This window comes from Epargyreus clarus, unplaced genomic scaffold (assembly GCF_041222505.1).
Source record: "Epargyreus clarus isolate Ecla_fem2 unplaced genomic scaffold, WU_Ecla_fem_2.2 ptg000017l, whole genome shotgun sequence".
Classification (NCBI taxonomy): Eukaryota; Metazoa; Arthropoda; class Insecta; order Lepidoptera; family Hesperiidae; genus Epargyreus; species Epargyreus clarus.
Genome location: NW_027332225.1, coordinates 1,684,429 through 1,704,997, shown reverse-complemented (window position 1 = coordinate 1,704,997; position 20,569 = coordinate 1,684,429). Strand labels below are relative to the sequence as shown.

General features: G+C 38.0%; 1 protein-coding gene across 1 annotated transcript; it reads left to right on the top strand.

Annotated features, from left to right (window-relative positions):
- The first annotated feature begins 2,024 nt into the window (after positions 1-2,024).
- Positions 2,025-13,111, top strand: Xpd (general transcription and DNA repair factor IIH helicase subunit XPD). The gene is made up of 19 exons (XM_073081756.1): positions 2,025-2,160; positions 2,244-2,343; positions 2,870-2,967; positions 3,206-3,362; positions 3,631-3,733; positions 4,002-4,132; positions 4,464-4,684; positions 5,254-5,387; positions 6,294-6,410; positions 6,812-7,052; positions 7,220-7,287; positions 8,329-8,432; positions 8,911-9,009; positions 9,512-9,599; positions 9,683-9,774; positions 10,603-11,277; positions 12,031-12,101; positions 12,408-12,546; positions 12,953-13,111. Exons 1-19 carry the CDS (start codon positions 2,156-2,158, stop codon positions 13,088-13,090), a joined length of 2,781 nt encoding a protein of 926 aa, XP_072937857.1. The 5' UTR covers positions 2,025-2,155; the 3' UTR covers positions 13,091-13,111.
- Positions 13,112-20,569: the final 7,458 nt, after the last annotated feature.

The following is a 20,569-nucleotide window of genomic DNA, read 5'->3' as shown; positions in this document are numbered from 1 at the left end:
CCATCCGATTTTTGCTATTCTAGTATGCTCTGCTGGCACTTTAGTGTGAGTTCTGGGATTGGTTGTATTTTTAAATTGTAGCTATGTTACTTGTCTACATAAAATGGATGAGTTCCCGCCATGTGGTTACGTGGACATGATTGAAAAAAAGTATTAGTCGAAAATCCATCCGATTTTTGTTATTCTAGCATGCTCTGCTGGCACTTTAGTGTGAGTTCTGGGATTTGTTATATTTTTAAATTGTAGCTTTGTTACTAGTCTACATAAAACCGATGAGATCTCGCCATCTGGTTACGAGGACATTATTGAAAAAAAAATGTTTGTCGAAAATCCATCCGATTTTTGTTATTCTAGCATGCTCTGCTGGCACTTTAGTGTGAGTTCCGGGTTTGGTTATATTTTAAAATATTAGCTATGATACCAGTCTACATTAAACCGATGAGTTCCTGTCATCTGGTTACGTGTAAATAATTTAAATAAAATAGTTGTCGAAAATCCATCCAATTTTTGCTATTCTAGTATGCTCTGCTGGCACTTTAGTGTGAGTTCTGGGATTTGTTATATTTTTTAATTGTAGCTATGTTAATAGTCTACATAAAACCGATGAGATCTCGCCATCTGGTTACGAAGACATGATTGAAAAAAAAATATTTGTCGAAAATCCATCCGATTTTTGCTATTCTAGTATGCTCTGCTGGCACTTTAGTGTGAGTTCCGGGATTGGTTATATTTTTAAATTGTATCTTTGTTACTAGTCTACATAAAACCGATGAGTTCCCACTATTTGGTTACGTGGACATGATTGAAAAAAAATATTTGTCGAAAATCCATCCGATTTTTGCTATTCTAGTATGCTCTGCTGGCACTTTAGTGTGAGTTCTGGGATTAGTTATATTTTTTAATTGTAGCTATGTTACTATTCTATATAAAACCGATGAGTTCCCGCCATCTGGTAACGTGGACATGATTGAAAAAAAAATATTTGTCGAAAATCCATCCGATTTTTGTTATTCTAGTATGCTCTGCTGGCACTTTAGTGAGAGTTCTGGGATTGGTTATATTTTTAAATTGTAGCTATGTTACTAGTCTATATAAAACCGATGAGTTCCCACTATCTGGTTACGTGGAAATAATTTAAAAAAAATATTTGTCGAAACTCCATCCGATTTTTGTTATTCTAGTATGCTCTGCTGGCACTTTAGTGTGAGTTCTAGGATTGGTTATATTTTTAAATTGTAGCCATATTACTAGCCTATGTAAAACCGCTGAGTTCCTTTCCCCTGGTTACGTGAAAATAATATTAAAAAAAAAATTTTGTCGAAAATCTTTCCGATTTGTACTATTCTAGTATGCTGTGCTGGCACTTTAGTGTGAGTTCCTGGGTCAGTTATTGTACAAATGTATCATTTTATTACTAGGCTTTGCAAAATCGACGAGTTTCCACTTTTAAATAACCTTTTTGCAGATTTTTGTTGGTTAAATTTTTGTCAATTTATTTTATCAATAAATTATTTTTTAAGTTTATTTCGCGAGAACTATCACTGAAAACTATTAGGAACTCCAGATATTAGCTAATTACACTAATCAATAGCTTTTTTTTCAATTTTGTAGAAAATGCTCTGCTGTGTGAAGTTAGCAGATCATTATTCCATTCTGCTTTATCTCCGTGAAATCGCCAGAACTATTCCTGAAAACTATCAGGAACTATAGAACTCATGTGCATGCGAATAGAACTCTCATTTTTTAGTGCTCTGCTGGCAAATGCTGTGCTAGTTTCACGGACACGATTAAATGACGATTTTGTAAAGAATGTAGTCAGTATAACATAGGATTATAACTCAAAGCCATATTTATATGTATTTTAAGTTAAATGTGAGAGCCTTTAATTATTAAAATAGTGAATATAAAAAAAAAAAACATCTTATTGTATTATGTAACTATTTTATTTAATCCAGTAGGCTGCAAGGTCTGGAACAAGTTACTATACTCTTTGGTCTGGAATATTGACAGTTGACACTCGACAGCCCGTGACAGCCGTCAAACGCAAACATTGGTCGGCGGTTTATGAATTTGTTTTGGTTTCACACGAGTTAAAACTTTAATAAATATAAATAGTTGTACAGCACTAAACAAGGCAAGCTAACGAAGTTCAAAAATGAAGTATGTATTTAAACAGACCACACGATATGGGTGTTATAAATTACTTAAGTTAAATATTGTGCTGATTTACCATTATGTTTCAGGCTTACAGTAGACGGCTTATTGGTATATTTCCCGTATGATTACATATACCCCGAGCAGTATGCTTATATGTTGGAGCTGAAGAAAGCCCTAGACGCTAAGGTATACACTACATAGTTCAATCCAATACTATATAATCAAGTTTTGTTTACATTTTGAGGTTATATGTGTAAATCAAAAAAAATATTAAACTAGGTTTGTATGACATTTAAATTTTGTTTTCCAATAGGGTCCAGTACCAAAACATTATAACAACCTATTTATAATTATATGGGTATTAGTACTACTAATTCTGTTATAAATTTATATTGTAATGGTGTGGATATAATATAGCGGCGTAGTTGTAGAAATTTTGTTAGAACAATTAATTAAGCCTCTTGAAAACATTTAAATTTATTGATTATGATGACTTTATTGAACATCAATATAAAATCAGTATGATGTGGAAAGGTAAAAAGTATAAGTTCTAATTAATTCAGAATTCAGATCTGTTTTCACACCATTATCTGTTAAATTTTAAATAACTTAATTTACATTGATAAATGTTGGGTGGACATCGCCTATACAAGATTTGTCTAGAATATATAGAGTCCTGAAATATTAAAGACTGTATTTTAATCATCCACAGGGTCATGGATTATTGGAGATGCCATCTGGAACTGGGAAAACAATTTCACTGCTATCATTAATTGTAGCATACATGATACAGAACCCCCATCATGTCAGGTATGTTTCATATGATTGTATTTTTCAATAAATGATATTCAATCTTCTTTTTTGTATGTTTTTGTAGATTAAGTTTTGCTAAATCATGTTTTATACATTGTATATATATTTATAAATAATAATTAAGTTATTTAATAAACTAAAAAATGATGTAAAAAATCTTTTATGTCTAATTCATGTTTAAGAACTTTATGTTTACCATAAAATGTACTTTAATATACTATTTCGTCTTTTTTAGAAAGTTAATCTACTGTTCTCGTACTGTGCCTGAGATTGAGAAAGTGTTAGAAGAGTTAAAGAACCTTATAAAGTATTATGAGAAGAGTCAGGGGGAGAAGCCTAGTCTCACAGGAGTTGTTCTCAGCTCTAGGAAGAATTTATGTATACATCCTGAGGTATGTATATATTGCCACAAATAGAATAAATTGTATAGAAAACATGATTATGCCTGAACAATTATAGTGAAACAAAAAAATATATTGAGGACATTTGTTTCAGGTTACATTATAAAGGATCTTATATTTTAGCAAATTAAATGCATAATGCGATAAAAATTTGAACAATTCCACTAACACAGTACCTGTTAAACAGCATTTAAAACACAAATTATTGTCCCTTTGCCATGGGATTGTCAAAGATTTCAAATCTTGAAATAAATTGCAGGTGTCCAGAGAAAGAGAGGGGAAGTTAGTGGACGGCAAGTGCCACTCATTAACAGCCAGCTACATTAGACAGAGATATGAAACTGATAACACTGTGCCTATATGTAAGTTTGTCACAAACATTTCTATTTCAAACCTAGGTGTTATGGTTTGTTAAGATGATATATTTTAGTTCAGACAATATAAGTAATTTGTGAGTATGAAAGTAACACACCAATGTTTCACTTCAAACTTAGAATTATAATTTTATTTAATATATAATAAAGTAAAACAAATTATGTTTGGTATAACATATGTCACATTCCTGAAATGTTATGCTTATTGCTACCAATTTAAGTGTTGCATAAAAAAGTTAAAATAATTCTTTTGTAGGTCAATTCTATGAGGGTTTCAACAGAGAAGGCAAAGAATCCATGTTACCTTATGGTGTCTACACTATGGATGATCTCAAACAGTATGGAGCTGACAGAAACTGGTGCCCATATTTCCTATCTAGGTTTGCTGTAAGTACATGTTTATACATGAATAATGGTAGATTAGAAAGAGAGTGTCTGCCATAAAGTGTAACCTTAGGTGGTCCAACTTCAGTGGAACTATTGTCACACCAATTTATGTCTTACAAAGTGTTGCTGTGTTCCAGAAAGAAAAAGAAGTCATAAAGTTTTGTAATATTATGTGCGATAATGTTCAGAGTTAAGGTTTAATTATTAATGAAAGATAAACATGGTGGAAGAATATGTAATGCAGCTGTTTGCTTTTCTAAATGAACTTGATTGATTTCTGTTTTTATCAAAACCTTATATACCAAACACTTGATAATCTTTATATCTTCAGATAATCCATGCGGAGATAGTGGTATACTCCTACCACTACCTGTTAGATCCGAAGATAGCAGAAGTGGTGTCGAAGGAGCTGAACCGCGAGGCAGTCGTGGTGTTCGACGAGGCGCACAATATTGATAACGTGTGCATAGACTCGCTGAGCGTGAAGGTCACGAGACGCACCATCGATAAGAGCACAAGCGCACTGCAACAGCTGGAAAAGACTGTTGCTGAGTGAGTTGCTGAATTATCATCATCATTATGATTGTTAACATTTTGCAATCATGTATATAAAATTTTGCGTTCACTAGGCAGCCCAAATCGAATCGAAATAATTCGTTGCTTGGGCGCATTGCTCGTCAAGAAAATTTGCGGAGCGATTCCACTGGGCGCGTCATAGTTCTAACTAATTTCTTTAGGAGTGAATATACATTTTTAATATTGTATTTGATTGCAGTCGATGTTGATTTGTAAATTGGTTGAGATTTATAAAGTAACAGGTTTCGTTCTTGATGATTGAAATTTAATTATGAGATGAAAAGCAGTTTATATAAATAGACAAAACTAAAATAGTTTATATAGTTCCCATATATTCTATAATATATATTATAACTTATTTCTTAGGAGTAGCCATGAATTTACATATTAACTTAAGTTTTGGCTCCAATTCTATTTGAGGTTAATTACTGATGTTTAAGTAGTTGTACATTAAAAGGGCTATAGTATAAACCTGGCATATTAAGAGAGCAGACTCGTGAACAGTGTTCAGACAGTATTCGGTTAACGTTGGTGGGGTGGATCAGAATCCGTGCGCAGGACAGCGCGCGGCTGGTGGACGAGTACGAGCAGCTGGTGGCCGGCCTGCGCGCCGCCGCCGTCGCGCGAGACGACGCCGCGCTGCTCGCGCCGCCCGCGCTGCCCGACGACCTGCTCGACGGTACACACACACACACACGTACACGTACACGCATGCATATGTACACACGCGTACAGTGGCGGATTTACCAGCAGGCTGAGTAGGCTCCAGCCTAGGGCGGCAGATTTTTGGGGCGGCAAATTTTGGGGACCGAATTTTTATTTTTGCTAATTAGGAAGCTAGTTCGTTCATGCCTTAAACGTGTCATGAACTGGCGTGACGAGCAAAAAAAAACAAACGGGAACCATATCATAAGCCGGCGCGACGAAAAAAAAAAAACAACGGAAAACATGTTCTGAGCCGACGTGGCGAGCAAAAAAAAAACAGGAGCGCAAACTACCTAATCCGATAAACTACCTAACATGACAATTGTAGAAGAAGGGGCGGCAAAATCTGTACAGCCTAGACCTTAATTTTTTTTTTAATTCGCCACTGCACACGTACACAAACACACGCACGCGCATGCACACACACAATAACACGAGCTCGCGCACGCACACACGCGCACGCGCATTCACACACACCATAACGCGACCGTTCGCACGCACACATACGCACGCGTGCCGTAACAACAAACACGTGTAACACATGCGCATTCAATAAACATACGCGTGAGAAATACAATCACGCACTTACACACATACACGCACAAGAGAGGGGTACGACGCATCTTTTATGTAAGACAGAAATAGCAGACTAGCTGTGGCTCCATGCTATGTGATGTCAACTGGATACTGCCGCCCATGGATATCCTTACCGCACCCTTTAAATGAGAATACAGCAGCGCTTAATACCACCAATAATTATAATAGGAATAATCATAATATGACGTTAAACCATTATTACAATTAATTCAATAGAAAAGGAAACTTATAATTTAAAATAACAAAATGTCTATTTAAAAAAAATGTTAATTCATATTTACAGAGGTAGTCCCCGGCAACATAAGAAACGCAGAACACTTCCTTGGCTTCCTGAAGCGCTTCATAGAATACGTTAAAACACGGCTCAGGATACAGCACGTCGTACAAGAATCTCCCGCTGGTAAATATTGTGAAGTTGTCCATAATCTTTATTAAAAATAGTTATATTCCACCAGTGAGTACCACTCTCGTCCCTATTGGTATAATTTGTAAACTTAATGTAACGAAATAATAACAAATCTATAATCCCATATGTACCAGACAATTGAGTCTTTTCCACTATACTACTTCAATGCAGATTAGTGGGGAAATATTATATAACTTTACATAGTAAATAAAAAAATAAATAAAAAACGTAAATGTGTTGTAAATGTTAAGTGTTGTTACTCTTTTTTATATAATATTTTAATATGAAGAAAACAATCATGTGTTACAAATTTTATTTAAAAAAAAAATCATATAACACCTGTGTTTTAAGTGGAAATATATTATTTAAAGTAACACATACGAATCTATCCCCAGGGTTCCTGAAGGACGTCGCGCAAAGGGTGTGCATAGAGCGCAAGCCCTTACGCTACTGCTCCACGCGGCTGTCGTCCCTCATGCGCACGCTGGAGATCCCCGACCCCTCCAACTTCGCATCCCTTGCCCTCATCGCCAACCTGGCTACCCTTGTCTCCACCTACACGAAGGGTTTCACGATCATTATCGAGCCCTTCGATGACAAGACGCCCACAGTGTCTAACCCTATTTTGCACTTTTCGTAAGTAAATTTATGCTATATACTTCTAAAGTTATTATTAATGAATATAAATACGTATTTTGTGAATGCAGCAAAGAAAAGCAAAATTCAATCAATAATAACTATATGTTTTTAGGGATTATTTATGTTTTGATCAATATATGAATATTTTATTTTAATTGTTCTAGATGTATGGATTCTTCAATAGCTATGCGGCCTGTATTTGCTAGGTTCCAATCGGTTATCATCACCTCAGGTATAATATATTAACTATAACTATTTGAGTGGTATGGGAAAGATACTTATTTGGGGTGTTCCAACTTATAGTATCTAGGATTGATTATAGATGTCCGTAGGCGACAGCAGTCTCTTACCACCAAGCAGACTGCATGCACATTTGCAACTCTAATATTATTTAAAAAATACCTACCTACCAGCTTGTTGGTGGTTTTCACATTTGCAGCCCCATACTAGCCTTCCCTGTGTCGTGTGTGTAGTTGTTAGACCGGAAAGAGACTATGAACTCACATTTAATAATTATTTTATATCGTCAGACACGTAGTGACACTTGATTACAATATCGAAGTTTTCATACGGATCCCTAACACTTGGAAATATTCTATAGCCTATGTTCATCGCGGATAGTCAAGGATTCTAATAGTAAACGAATATTTCAAATCGGTTCAGTAGTCTCGGAGCCTATTCAGTAAAAACAAACAAACACACCCTCTTTATAATATCGGTATAGATTAAACACCCGAGGCTCCGCCGAGCACGTGGAGTGCGTGCGCGTCAGTCCGAGGCTGCGATCCAACTGAGGTGACCTAGCCGGCCGCTCCATTGCGTTACGTCATGATGACGTCATAGTTTGACATTTGTTCAAATAGGGTAGTGGTAGAAAATCACGTCTACAATGCAAGATGCAAGATGGGACTTCATACCCACCGGTCTCTCGTATGCCGCGTCTGCGTTTGTAATATGGGGGTGGGTGGGGATTATTCGGGTCTAGAGGGTACCCTCTTTGCCCGGGCAAATTCTGAACGGGGTGAGTATAATGAGACAACATTAAAATTATACCAACGTGAAGCGGCCCTCCTGATGGTCGGAGGGCTAGCCGGCCGCTCCATTGCTCGGTTATATTTCATAATGACATAATAGTTTGGCATTCTTTCACATAGGGTGGTGTTAGAAAATCCGTCTACTACACTAGTATTATCACGATGACTTCTACGACATATGATTAATTATGTTTATGAATAATTATTGTACTCATGTATGTTGTTTAATATATTATCAGGAACGCTGTCCCCACTGGACATGTACCCCAAGATCCTGGACTTCAACCCGGTCATCATGAGCTCCTTCACCATGACGCTGGCCAGGCCCTGCATACTGCCCATGGTATTCATATTTATGAAATTTATTTACATTTCATCCACACCTACTATTAACTGGTAACAATGGGGATTATTTGAGAATTACACGTCATATTCATAGATTAGTAAAGATTACTCAATCCTAACAAGAAAATGTAACCAGTTTTGACAATTGAAATTATATAATTATAAGAAAATATTTAAAAAATGTAGTTTTTAGATCATTAACGAATGAAACGATATTTCTTTGCACTTTTTCTTCGATTTCGTGATTTTGCACCACTTAACTGCGTATGTCGGCATTGTTCCGCGTAAATTACACCATGACAGCCATTAAATGGCCGACAGCATTGTCAGTCGTTTAACGCTTCCTTCAATAACAAGACGGTGAGATATCTATACTTATGTAAATCGACGCGTATGTCTAAACTTTTTATTCTTAAATTTTGTTGAAATTATCTTATTTTTAAATCAGTTCAACGTTATATGCTTATAATTACTAGATAGTGTCGAAGGGCAGCGACCAGGTGGCCATATCGTCGAAGTACGAGACTCGAGAGGACGTCGCCGTCATCAGGAACTACGGCCAACTGCTCGTCGAGGTGAGCGAAACTTAGTCACACAACATATTTCACAAAGTTATAATTAGATATCTGTTTATCAGCTTCACTATTTAAATAATCCGGATATTATATTTATTACATTATTATAGTCATTTATTTCAGACAATATAAACAAAGATGCAAAAGTATAATTGAATACGGAAATCCATATCATATGGTCTACATATTAATATACAGGGTCAATTTTTCAAATTAACCCTTCAGGGCCTAATCCAAAACTATAAGGATTAGCGAAAAATGGTGAAAGGAGTTACGAGGCCTATTTTGATAAAAACTAAAACTGCATCATTAGTTTTTTAAAATATCTTTTTCCCTAGCCGGGAATCGAACGAGTTAACTTTGAAAAAAAATACACCCTCAATATCATTCCACTATCTGATAGTGTCACTTATAAGGATTAAATTAAATTACAAGCGCTCTGGATTATTCATACATTAATTTTTTTTACACCCATTTTTAAAGCTAAAAAATTGTATTGCAGATATCGGCGTGTGTGCCCGACGGTGTGGTTTGCTTTTTCACGTCTTATATGTACCTGGAGAGCATTGTGGGCGCGTGGTACGATCAAGGTATGTTTAGAATGATATTCGAAACCCCATAGATATAAACAACTATATTAGTAATTTAAAATTAATTATTACAATTGTTATAGGGGTGGTGGCGAGTCTACAGCGGCATAAGTTGCTCTTCATAGAAACGCAAGACTCAGCAGAAACTAGTTTTGCTCTGATTAATTATATCAAGGTAAGAATAATTCAATTACATGTAAAACTAAAATTAAAAGACACATTGAACAAAAAGGTTCATATTTAAGTATTTTTTCTTTGTAGTTAGTAGAAATTGTTTCATAGTCTGAAATAGTCTGAATGATGTTTACGTTGGCAATATTTATATTACTTGTTTTTTTTTGTAAAACTTATTAGGTTCTAATTTTAATGTTCACCAGAGCATAGGTGAGGGGAAAAAGAAAGAAAGAAAGAAAAGAAAGAAAACATTTATTGTGTAAAAGTGGTTTGCTTAATTTTGCTGACTAGGGAAGGAAGGGTTAAAGATGATTTCCGTTTACGTAAACGTTCTAGCGGCTTAAGGGGGGCGGGGGGGGGGGAGCGGGGGCGGAAGAGGCGGTCCGCCCCGGGCCTCCGACGTCCTTAGTCCGTAAACGGCCTGTAACGCTGTTTATTCACCGCCACCGTCACTGAACCGATACCAATAATTAATGACGGCGCCGAAGTAGCGGACATACATTTACTATAGTCGCTTGTCCACCGCACGTCCGTCAACCGAGCACCGTCATCTCGGCCGCCGATATTTCGTGTAGATCGGTGTGACCGCTAGATCGGCACCGAGTTTGACGGGCCGATGTGCCAGTAATACAAAACGCATTGGAACTTGTCCATACACTGCCGTCACACGCGTGACAGAAGGAACAAAACAAACCGGCGATATCGGTCGCAGTGGACAAACTATCGCCGTCACGACATATTAAAATCGGCCCCAAAATAATCTCGCTCTCGGTATCGGCTCGGTGACGGTGCGGTGGACAAGCGACCTGAGCGTTAATGATGTTCCCAGGCGTGCGAGAGCGGGCGCGGCGCGGTGCTGCTGTCGGTGGCGCGCGGCAAGGTGTCGGAGGGCGTGGACTTCGACCACCACCTCGGCCGCGCCGTGCTCATGTTCGGCATCCCCTACGTCTTCACGCAGAGCCGCATCCTCAAGGCGCGCCTCGACTACCTGCGCGACCAGTTCCAGGTACAGTCCGCGCCTGCTGCTGTCGGTGGCGCGCGGCAAGGTGTCGGAGGGCGTGGACTTCGACCACCACCTCGGCCGCGCCGTGCTCATGTTCGGCATCCCCTACGTCTTCACGCAGAGCCGCATCCTCAAGGCGCGCCTCGACTACCTGCGCGACCAGTTCCAGGTACAGTCCGCGCCTGCTGCTGTCGGTGGCGCGCGGCAAGGTGTCGGAGGGCGTGGACTTCGACCACCACCTCGGCCGCGCCGTGCTCATGTTCGGCATCCCCTACGTCTTCACGCAGAGCCGCATCCTCAAGGCGCGCCTCGACTACCTGCGCGACCAGTTCCAGGTACAGTCCGCGCCTGCTGCTGTCGGTGGCGCGCGGCAAGGTGTCGGAGGGCGTGGACTTCGACCACCACCTCGGCCGCGCCGTGCTCATGTTCGGCATCCCCTACGTCTTCACGCAGAGCCGCATCCTCAAGGCGCGCCTCGACTACCTGCGCGACCAGTTCCAGGTACAGTCCGCGCCTGCTGCTGTCGGTGGCGCGCGGCAAGGTGTCGGAGGGCGTGGACTTCGACCACCACCTCGGCCGCGCCGTGCTCATGTTCGGCATCCCCTACGTCTTCACGCAGAGCCGCATCCTCAAGGCGCGCCTCGACTACCTGCGCGACCAGTTCCAGGTACCGCCCCACTTATAGATAGTTGCCTAAAATATAGGCGGAGCAGACACGCAGCCTGCTCGCTCGTCTGCTATTCCTTCCTTAATTAAGATAAGAGTAAATAAAGAGAAAACTACAAAGATAAGGTAAGATTTGTATAGAACAAAGGTATAGAAGTAACAAAAAAAAACAGTCCACATGATAATAAGTGGCTAGTACCGTTCATGGACACCTGTAATCAAGCCTCAACCGAACGAACGGACTAAGCAGAATGCTTTGAAAAAATACGTTTCCCTGACCACACGTTTCAAAACAGAATACAGCACTGTTTAACTTTGCTGTTATCAAGCAGAAATAGTCAACGACTTAGTACAATTATGATATCGACTTAGACTAATCTTAAAATCACTTTAAATCCTCTGTAAACACTACTCCGAATGGTGCTATTACTGAAGACACTGTAACGATCCATATTAATCAGTAGGCTGTAGGACTGATGCCACTACATGTATCATGTGTGCAATCGAATAATTACCATTATCTAGAACTGAAATATCACGGAACAAGATATAATTATTGTAATTTAGTCTCAATTTATTTTATTACAGATTCGTGAGAATGACTTCCTGACATTCGACGCAATGCGCCACGCCGCCCAGTGCGTGGGCAGAGCCCTCAGGTAATATTCTAATACAACAATAATTGTTTGTTTCAGAAAAAGAACTTGTTTATATTTTAGTGGACTGAGGGGGGGAGGGGTTCTCAAGGGGCGCCCGCCCCGGACCCCGGTCCAGGGTGGACTCCAAAAAATGTAATTAGTTAAAACAAGGTCACCGGAATCGTATTTGTCAAACGCAAATAAGTTTCTAAAATCAAATCACTTTTTACTTTGGGAGATTCCATTCAACTGTCCGCTCCGGGCCTCCAACGACCTTAATCCGCTACTGCGTTTATATGACAGTGTGTGACCTCCTGTGGTGTACAGGGGCAAGACGGACTACGGCATCATGGTGTTCGCGGACAAGCGGTTCAGCCGCGCGGACAAGCGCAGCAAGCTGCCGCGCTGGATCCAGGAACACCTGCGTGACGCGCTCTGCAACCTCAGCACCGAGGAGGCTGTGCAGGTACTGGAACTATTGACTTGCTTATCCCATTGCCACTCTTTATATTCCATCGGCATTAGATCATAACCAGAAGAACCCTAGAATTTATTCCGCCACGGTGCAATATTCAACAGTAGAGACAGAAGTACAGGTTGATGGTTAAACTGTGTTGAATATTTTCAAACTATTCATAAACAAACTCTTCGACAACTTTCGACGACTTTAATTTCTAACCGCGCACGACGTTACTAAGCTTTGCAGATCGGTTACCTAATCAGATTGTTTAACAACGACTAAATTGCCAAATAACCCCATATTTTGACAGATTTTTTTCGTTTCGTGACTTAATTACAAACCTATCCATTGTCTCGTTTAGTTTTTAATAGATTTTTTTTATTAGTTAACCCATTGAGCGTTTTCTCCTTAGATCTGCAAGCGGTGGCTCCGCCAGATGGCGCAGCCGTTCTCGCGCGAGGACCAGCTGGGCGTGGCGCTGCTCACGCTGCAGCAGCTGCAGACACGAGAGCAGCAGGAGAAGCTCGGCCAGCAGGCCATACAGAAGTAGCTCGGCCAGCAGGCGATACAGAAGAAGTAGCTCAACGACCTTGAGAAATAATGCTGCGGAAGTAATAGCTGAAGAACATAAATAAGTGCAGAAGTAATTACTGAACAAATTTAACATGCCGCAGACGTGGTTTTCCAATAAACACATGCAAAAGAAGTGTGGAAGTTATTCTTGTACGAACTTAAGAAGTGAATGCCGCTAAAATAGTTTTCCAATGTGCTCGAATAGTGAAGTACTGCTAAAGTGGCATTGGTTAACAAATGCTGCAGAATTGTGCAAAGAGAACGAAGAGTGGAAACACAAAGCAGTCTGCGCATTAAGAAAATGCTGCAGTAAAAGTAACAGCATATGTGATGTTGTTATAATTACAACTGCTGGTCAGTCAACGCATGTATGCCATTGTTTAGTAAGATTGACATTTTCTACAAAATATTGTCTTTGTAACAGATAGACTTGACACATTGATTTGTACAGACATGGAAGTAAAACGTTTGATTATTTTGAATTAAATATTTATTTTTATTGAAACATCCAACAAATCCTTATCAACCAAATTTAAAGTTATTTGCAACTTTGCACTTAGATTTTTAATATTACAGGTGCTATTTTAAATCAATACTTCTAAGAGAAATAAGAAAACGAATGACCTTAAAAAAGAAATTTAAATGAATTTTATATCACGGCGTGCGTAAATGGACGTTTTACGCACGCTTCGCGTGCGCAAAACCCCCATTTCCGACCCCGTAATATAAAATTTTATACAACACGCGGACGAAAAATGTTTTTCTGACTCGTGTGATTCAACTCACACTTGTCAGAAAAAAATTTTTCGTCCTCGTATTGTAATGTACTATTTTTTTGGAAACTATTTTTCTCACGAGCAATGAAACACATTTCAAATATGAATATTTTATTACACATAAAACTAATCCTGTTTAAGATTCAGACATATGATGTACAAAGGGTATCATTTGCTTCACAGTACAACATTTAGTTTTTGTAGGAAATCATATAAATATTATAGCGTTGCGTGAAAATACTTAGCATCTTATTAAATAAATATAAAATAAAATAAAATGGGATTAAGCCGACCCCATTTAGTAACAACATTCGTAAGTATAATAGCTGCCTCCAATCGGGTATCAAAAAGCGTTTCTTTTGCAAGTGTTACTAGTTATTAAAAAGACTTGTGGACTGTAAAAATTGCATTTCGTTATTTTGGCCATCTTGTAAAACAAAAAAGCTAAGATATTTGCCAGTGATATTATCTTGCTGCAAAGAAATGTGTCATCTAACAACACTACTATTTAGCCGCAGAACATCAAACGCGGTCTGGGTTCATACTATATCTGCAAACCACCAGGCTATACTGGGATTGCAACAATTATTGCGCTACATTGTGCAGTATCTCCTCCACGCTTCCTCCTTTACGATCCCTTTCAAGAAATAAACCATTAAAGATTAAAACAAATGTACTTGGCTGGTGTATTCTTAACTTTGTGGAACAAAATACGTTTGACAATAAAATTATAACATACTACAAAAGCGATCCACATACAAGTAATAAAGTCGAATAATAAGTTTATACGAAGCACATAATAATACATTAGTATGAATTTAACGGTGACACTGCCGTTCTTTAAATTTACAGGTCGCAAAAGGCTACATAACGTAGTAATTGACAAATTTTATGCGAAAAGATTAAAATCTAAAAACTCTAAAAAGTAAAAAGAAAAATAAATATTTTTTTTTATTCTTGAGGCATTTAAAAAATATTCGCCTCTTATTTTATTTACTTAACGAATAAAACAAAACAGAATGATCTTAAAAATAATTAAAACGTATTTATATTCCTACAATTTTGTTTTCAGTGTTAAAAATAAGTACAATAACATCAATTCATTAATAATGTTAATACTTCCACAAACTTAATAGAAATCACACTCGAATTTCAAATTCATTTCGAAGAGTTCTTACCTATAATAAAATAATATACATGACTTAAAAATAACTCATAACCTTATACCAACTAAATCCTATCTTCACACATCGATATCCACCTCAGTACAAGGTAAATAGTTGCACGCAAATAAGTTATTCATCTCATTCTAAATTAATACCGCAAACATTGTTACGCTTTTGAAGACTACAATATCAACCTAATAATCACAACACCTCGATAAAAAAGCTTTGAAATCAATTAGCGGAAATACAACATCGAATCAACTGTACCTAACACAGATTGGTTAAAATAGTTATACGTATTTATACACACTTTTATATTAAAGACAATTAGGCCACCTAATTATGTCAAATTGCGGACACAGCTGCGTTGTTTTGCTTTATGTTTAGCACAATATCTAATAAAATGGTTCAGAAATGGTATAGAAAAGGCTTATAGATGAAAGTGACCAGTCTCTTAATGCAAGATGAAGTTGAATAAGAAGTCGATAAACTTGAAAAGGTTTCAATCGATTTAACTCGATTAAGAAGAGAAAAAAACACCAGTTACAACATATTATTAAGGGTTCTTGCCTAAAAGTACGTTGGTCGTTGTGTTGGTTAGTAAATATTATAAAGATTACCACGATCAACGAAAGTTTCACATGCTTAAAACTAGTTCACATAGTGCCTTTACACAGGCCCGAAGTTCTAATTATTGCCGCAATATCAAATGCGCGGGCAATATTGCCGATATGATTAACTATAAATACTCTCGACAATATTTCAAAAGTATTAACCACGTTTATAAACATTTTTATTTATAAATAGACATTCATTGACTAACCTAGCGGTGTTTAAATACCGCAAGTCCAAAATGCACATAAAAATAAAATTGCCCGATACTTAACACTACACTACCGACGACGTCGGACCATATTGCATCAATTTACATATTGCTAGGTAACTCCCGTCAATATAGTTACACAAATCTATATTGAGTTGCCTTGAGAAATCCAAGTAGGATCTTATGTACGACAATAATTAATTTATATTAATATACAACAATAAAATGTTTTAAACGACGGAAACATATAGAAAACACTATTGCATCTTCCAGTCATTAGAAGAGAACATATTAAGGTAGGCTTTATGCAAACCTTAACAATGAATTTTTTACAATTATTTTTATTATCAGACACATTATATTAATGCTTTAACGAAACACTACATAATGGTTACACATGAAATTAAACAATGTATATTGTTAAGGGGAATATGCATAAAATCTACAAATTTATAAAATATTTTTTTCCTTGTACCTCCATCAGTGCAACACCGGTATTTTATTGCATACACTTTATATTGCGGTGCTGCACTGATATCGTCAATAAATTTAATGCAAATTCCCTAGTAAGATAAATTCAACTTGTTTGACCGAATTACAATCCAACAAAGCCATTTAAGAGACAATCGGGCTCATATTCGTAATCTCGAACAGTCAGTTTTTCTGATATCAAACCGAAACGAACAAGCATTCGAATTCGAATATTAAAACTTTGGCCCCAATCCCTTTCAATTTCGTTAAATAGTAACAAACAAGTTTCCCTAACATTGGACCAAATATTTTTGCCAATGTTTGGTCAAATTTAAAACAAACGTTGACGCCTGTGGCACCGAGGTAGTGTATCACCTACATATCTTAGTAACAATAACAAAATATAACTTAATTATATTAATCACATACTTTTAAGGATATTTATCAATGCATCTTTTGCATTTCACGTATAAATAAGAAATAAATATTAGGCTTTAATACTACACTTACAAGTCAACTACAAGTCACTTACAAGTACAAGTACAAGTACTAAACATCGATATTAAAACACTCATAAAAGTGACAGTAAATAAAAATGAATTTACTTCATTTTCAAATATTTAAGAATTATATTTTTTCTTTTAAATCTAAACACATATCTTATCTAGAAGTAATTATGGTTAGTGGACTCGCCCCTCATTTACATACTTGGGACTTTTAGTCTTTGATTATAGTATATTGGACTTTTTATGAATACTACACATAGATAACATATTATTTGCACCCCCCGACACGCTAATAACACGTAACTTTAAGTACTTAAATACTATATACAAGAAAATTTGTCACATGTAGAAATACATCTAGAATACTCGATACTTCGAGATCTCATAGGCCGGAGAATTATTATATAGATGTACATAATATGTAAAGGTAATTCACGATAAGCTATTTTAATTATAATGTTTGTCTAAAAAATAAAAGTGCATAATAATAAAACCGCGTATCGTGCCTTCCCGTTACAAATAACAATGTCTGAATTCCACCATAATGCAAGTCTTAGAACGTAGATGTACATTCATAAGTGAGCCTTGAACCGATTCATATATTCAGATCTTATGAACGAGTCGCTGAGTTGCAGCTCAATTGCAAACTAAACAGCTCACGGTTCACCTGAATCTGTTCTAAATCTGTCTATTCATATTCATACGACTCGTTTTGGTATTTTAAGCTCTAAATGAGTCCATGTATACAGGTACAAAATTGATCTATGAGCTAGTATGCAGCTACAGTTCAAATAGCAGCTAACTTATAGTCAAGTTGCCCATATTTATATTTGCTTTTATATAAAAAAAAATTAACCTTTTTTATATAAAAAATACAAGCTGTATTTTATATTCTAATCCACCAAATTCGAAGTGATCCTGCCTCTCACGAACAATTAACTGCAAATGGTAAAGAAGGCTTACTAGATATTGATCACTCCGGAGAGAGTACTGCCTTATCAAATATGTTAAAAGTGAATAAATGTTATATTGTGTCTGTACACTATTGTTACCCCATTTGCCATAACATAGTCCTATACATATGTAATAAATAAACATATTTCTTTGACACATAATAGCTTCACATACACAAAGCTTTAACAAATATCAATATTTAGAAAATCACAACACTTATTCACTTTCCTAAAACACTCACTGATGTAATTTTTCACTTCTTCTTAGATTTCCTTCCCTTAGTATTCTTCATGTGCTTCGATTTTCGCCGACCTTTTACTATAACTTCCACTTTCGGTTTTCGAGAAGTCTTTTCTTCAGGATCCACTTTATCATCCGGCTTATTTGGAGTAACGTCTTGGTTAAGTGGTTTTTTATCATACTTTGACGCTTTTGCATTTCTGTTCTTACATGGTATTCCGGCTTGTTTTTTAGTAGGTGTTTTATTGTCGGTCTCTTCAGTATCCGGAGCTTTAATGTTATTTTTGTTTGGCTTAATTTTGATAGGATCTTTTGTAATTTTACTTCGATTTGGATTTGTATAGATATCTTTTTCGCAACTTTTTACAGTTACTTTTTTTGTGGGTTGATATTCCTTTTTTCTGGGAGATGGTTGGGGTACAGTTTTATCTTTTGTGTCGGAAGTCATTTGTTCGAATCCTTTATTCTTCCGGAGATTGTTTTGCGAACTACATTCTTTGCTTTCTACATGTTCTAAAACATCGGGACTAACAACACTTTTTTCTTTAGAATCTTTAACTCTATCGGTAGGCATTAATAGAAACTGAAATTCATTCTCCGGTTCATGTTGACTTCCACTTTTTATAGAATCTTCTTTATTTAAAATATCTAAATTTAATTCTTTTTCACCACAAGGTGGCGTAAGCAATTCATTAGGTTCCACAGATTGTGTATTTTCGTTTCCTATCGTTTTCTCCTCTTTTTTGTAAGACCAAATTGGACTTATTTCAGCCCAATCAATTTCATCAGTGGGATCTAGTTGATACTCGGGTATTTCAATTGTTTCATCAGAAATAGTTAAGGCGTTAATTTCCTCTTCAATTTCTTTGAAGGATATTTGGTCTACCGGATCGGTTGCTTTTGTTTCGTAAAATTTACCGTCACTCACCCAATAGGGAAGGAGAGACCATTTTCTTTGCTTCAGAGATTCATCAATTCCGTGAGTATCCTTCATAAGCTTTTCATCAGGTTTATTATTCTGTGGTAGTTCTGCGTGAAACTGATTTTGATCTACATAGTCAATATCGTGAGGAAAATAGCTAGCCGTAGATTCGAGGAACCTGGATTGCTCATGCTCTAAAATATCGTTTGGATTAGGCTGCGTAGCGAAATCCTTACAAAATATTTCGTAAGGTAACAACTGGGCTGAAGTGTAAGTAAGCGAAGAGTATTGATATGGTGTATGTTCTTGGGTTCGATCCGCTTGAGCTGAAGTTACATCTATATTAAGACTCGCAAAGTTTGATTGCGGTCTCGGTGTTTCTTGCAAAGGTGTGTAAAAAGGCTCTCTAGTAATTGCAAAATTTCTGTCTAAATTCAAAGACGGTGTATTTGGTGGGGTATACGTGTTTCGTTGTACATAGCTATTGTACTGGCTACTTTCTAAGGAAAGTGGATTTACTTCCAATCTATTGTCTTGAGCACAGTATTGATTTGATTCCAAGTTTAGAGTTAACGGTGCGAAGTATTGGTTTTCTTGTGTCTGATAGTGTTGCGTCGTTTCTGCAGATTCAAATATCTCGTTTAATAATTTAAAAGGCAATTCCTCATTGTGTTTCTCATTAGTACTTTCGTCTTCTTGTACAAAAATGGGACTCATTTCCTGCAGCGGTTCATCATTAGCCGGTTCGATAGCTTTGTAATGTTCTGCAAAATTTTTGATGTTCGTTGCGAGAGTGATTATTTCACACGCTTTCTTTATTGCGGAGTCGTCGACCTGTTCTAGAGTTTGACACAAGTCCTCGTAGGTCACGACGGTAGGTGGCGGAGGGGAGTCCGAAAATAAATCTGATGGCAACAAGTGCGCGGGCGGTGAAATGTCCCTCGACTTACTTACTTGGGTCCCGTCGGAGCTCATATGGGAATAGTTAGGATAAGTCGGAGGAGCAAATGGATTCTCATGAGATTGAATCTGCCTCAGTCTATTCAATGTTGGATCGTAGGAGAACTGCTCAGCGGTGTTCTGCGACACACCAATTCGTGACAAAGTTTCTGCGTCGAAAGTATACGGAGCATTGAGGCCGTTTCGTCCCCGCCCGCCGGAGCGCCGCGGGGAGGGCGTCGCATCGGTGTCGGCTCGCTGCGAGATCATCGCTTGCGCTCGCTGCTTCTTCGCGGCTTCCCTGACCGATTTTTTGAGTTGGTCCCGTCTCAGCTGAAATGCCAATTTCAAATATTCCTCGAAGAAGACGCGAAATCGCTTCCAATACTGGACGTTGCGGGCGTAGTCGGGATCGTCGGGCGTCGGCGGGGCGTTCACGGTGGCCACGTTCGTCCGCATGGCCTCGATGTCGTCGTAGTAGTCGTGGACCTTGGACATGTCGATGCGACACCGGCCGGAGCCGATGCGGGGGCTGGACGCGCGCGGGCGGGCGGGCGGCAGCGGGGAGGGCGGCGCACGAGGATGGGTGGGGGGCGGCGGCGAGGGCGGCGCACGGGGGCGGGCGGGGGGCGAGGGCGGCTGGGAGCGGCGGCGCGCGC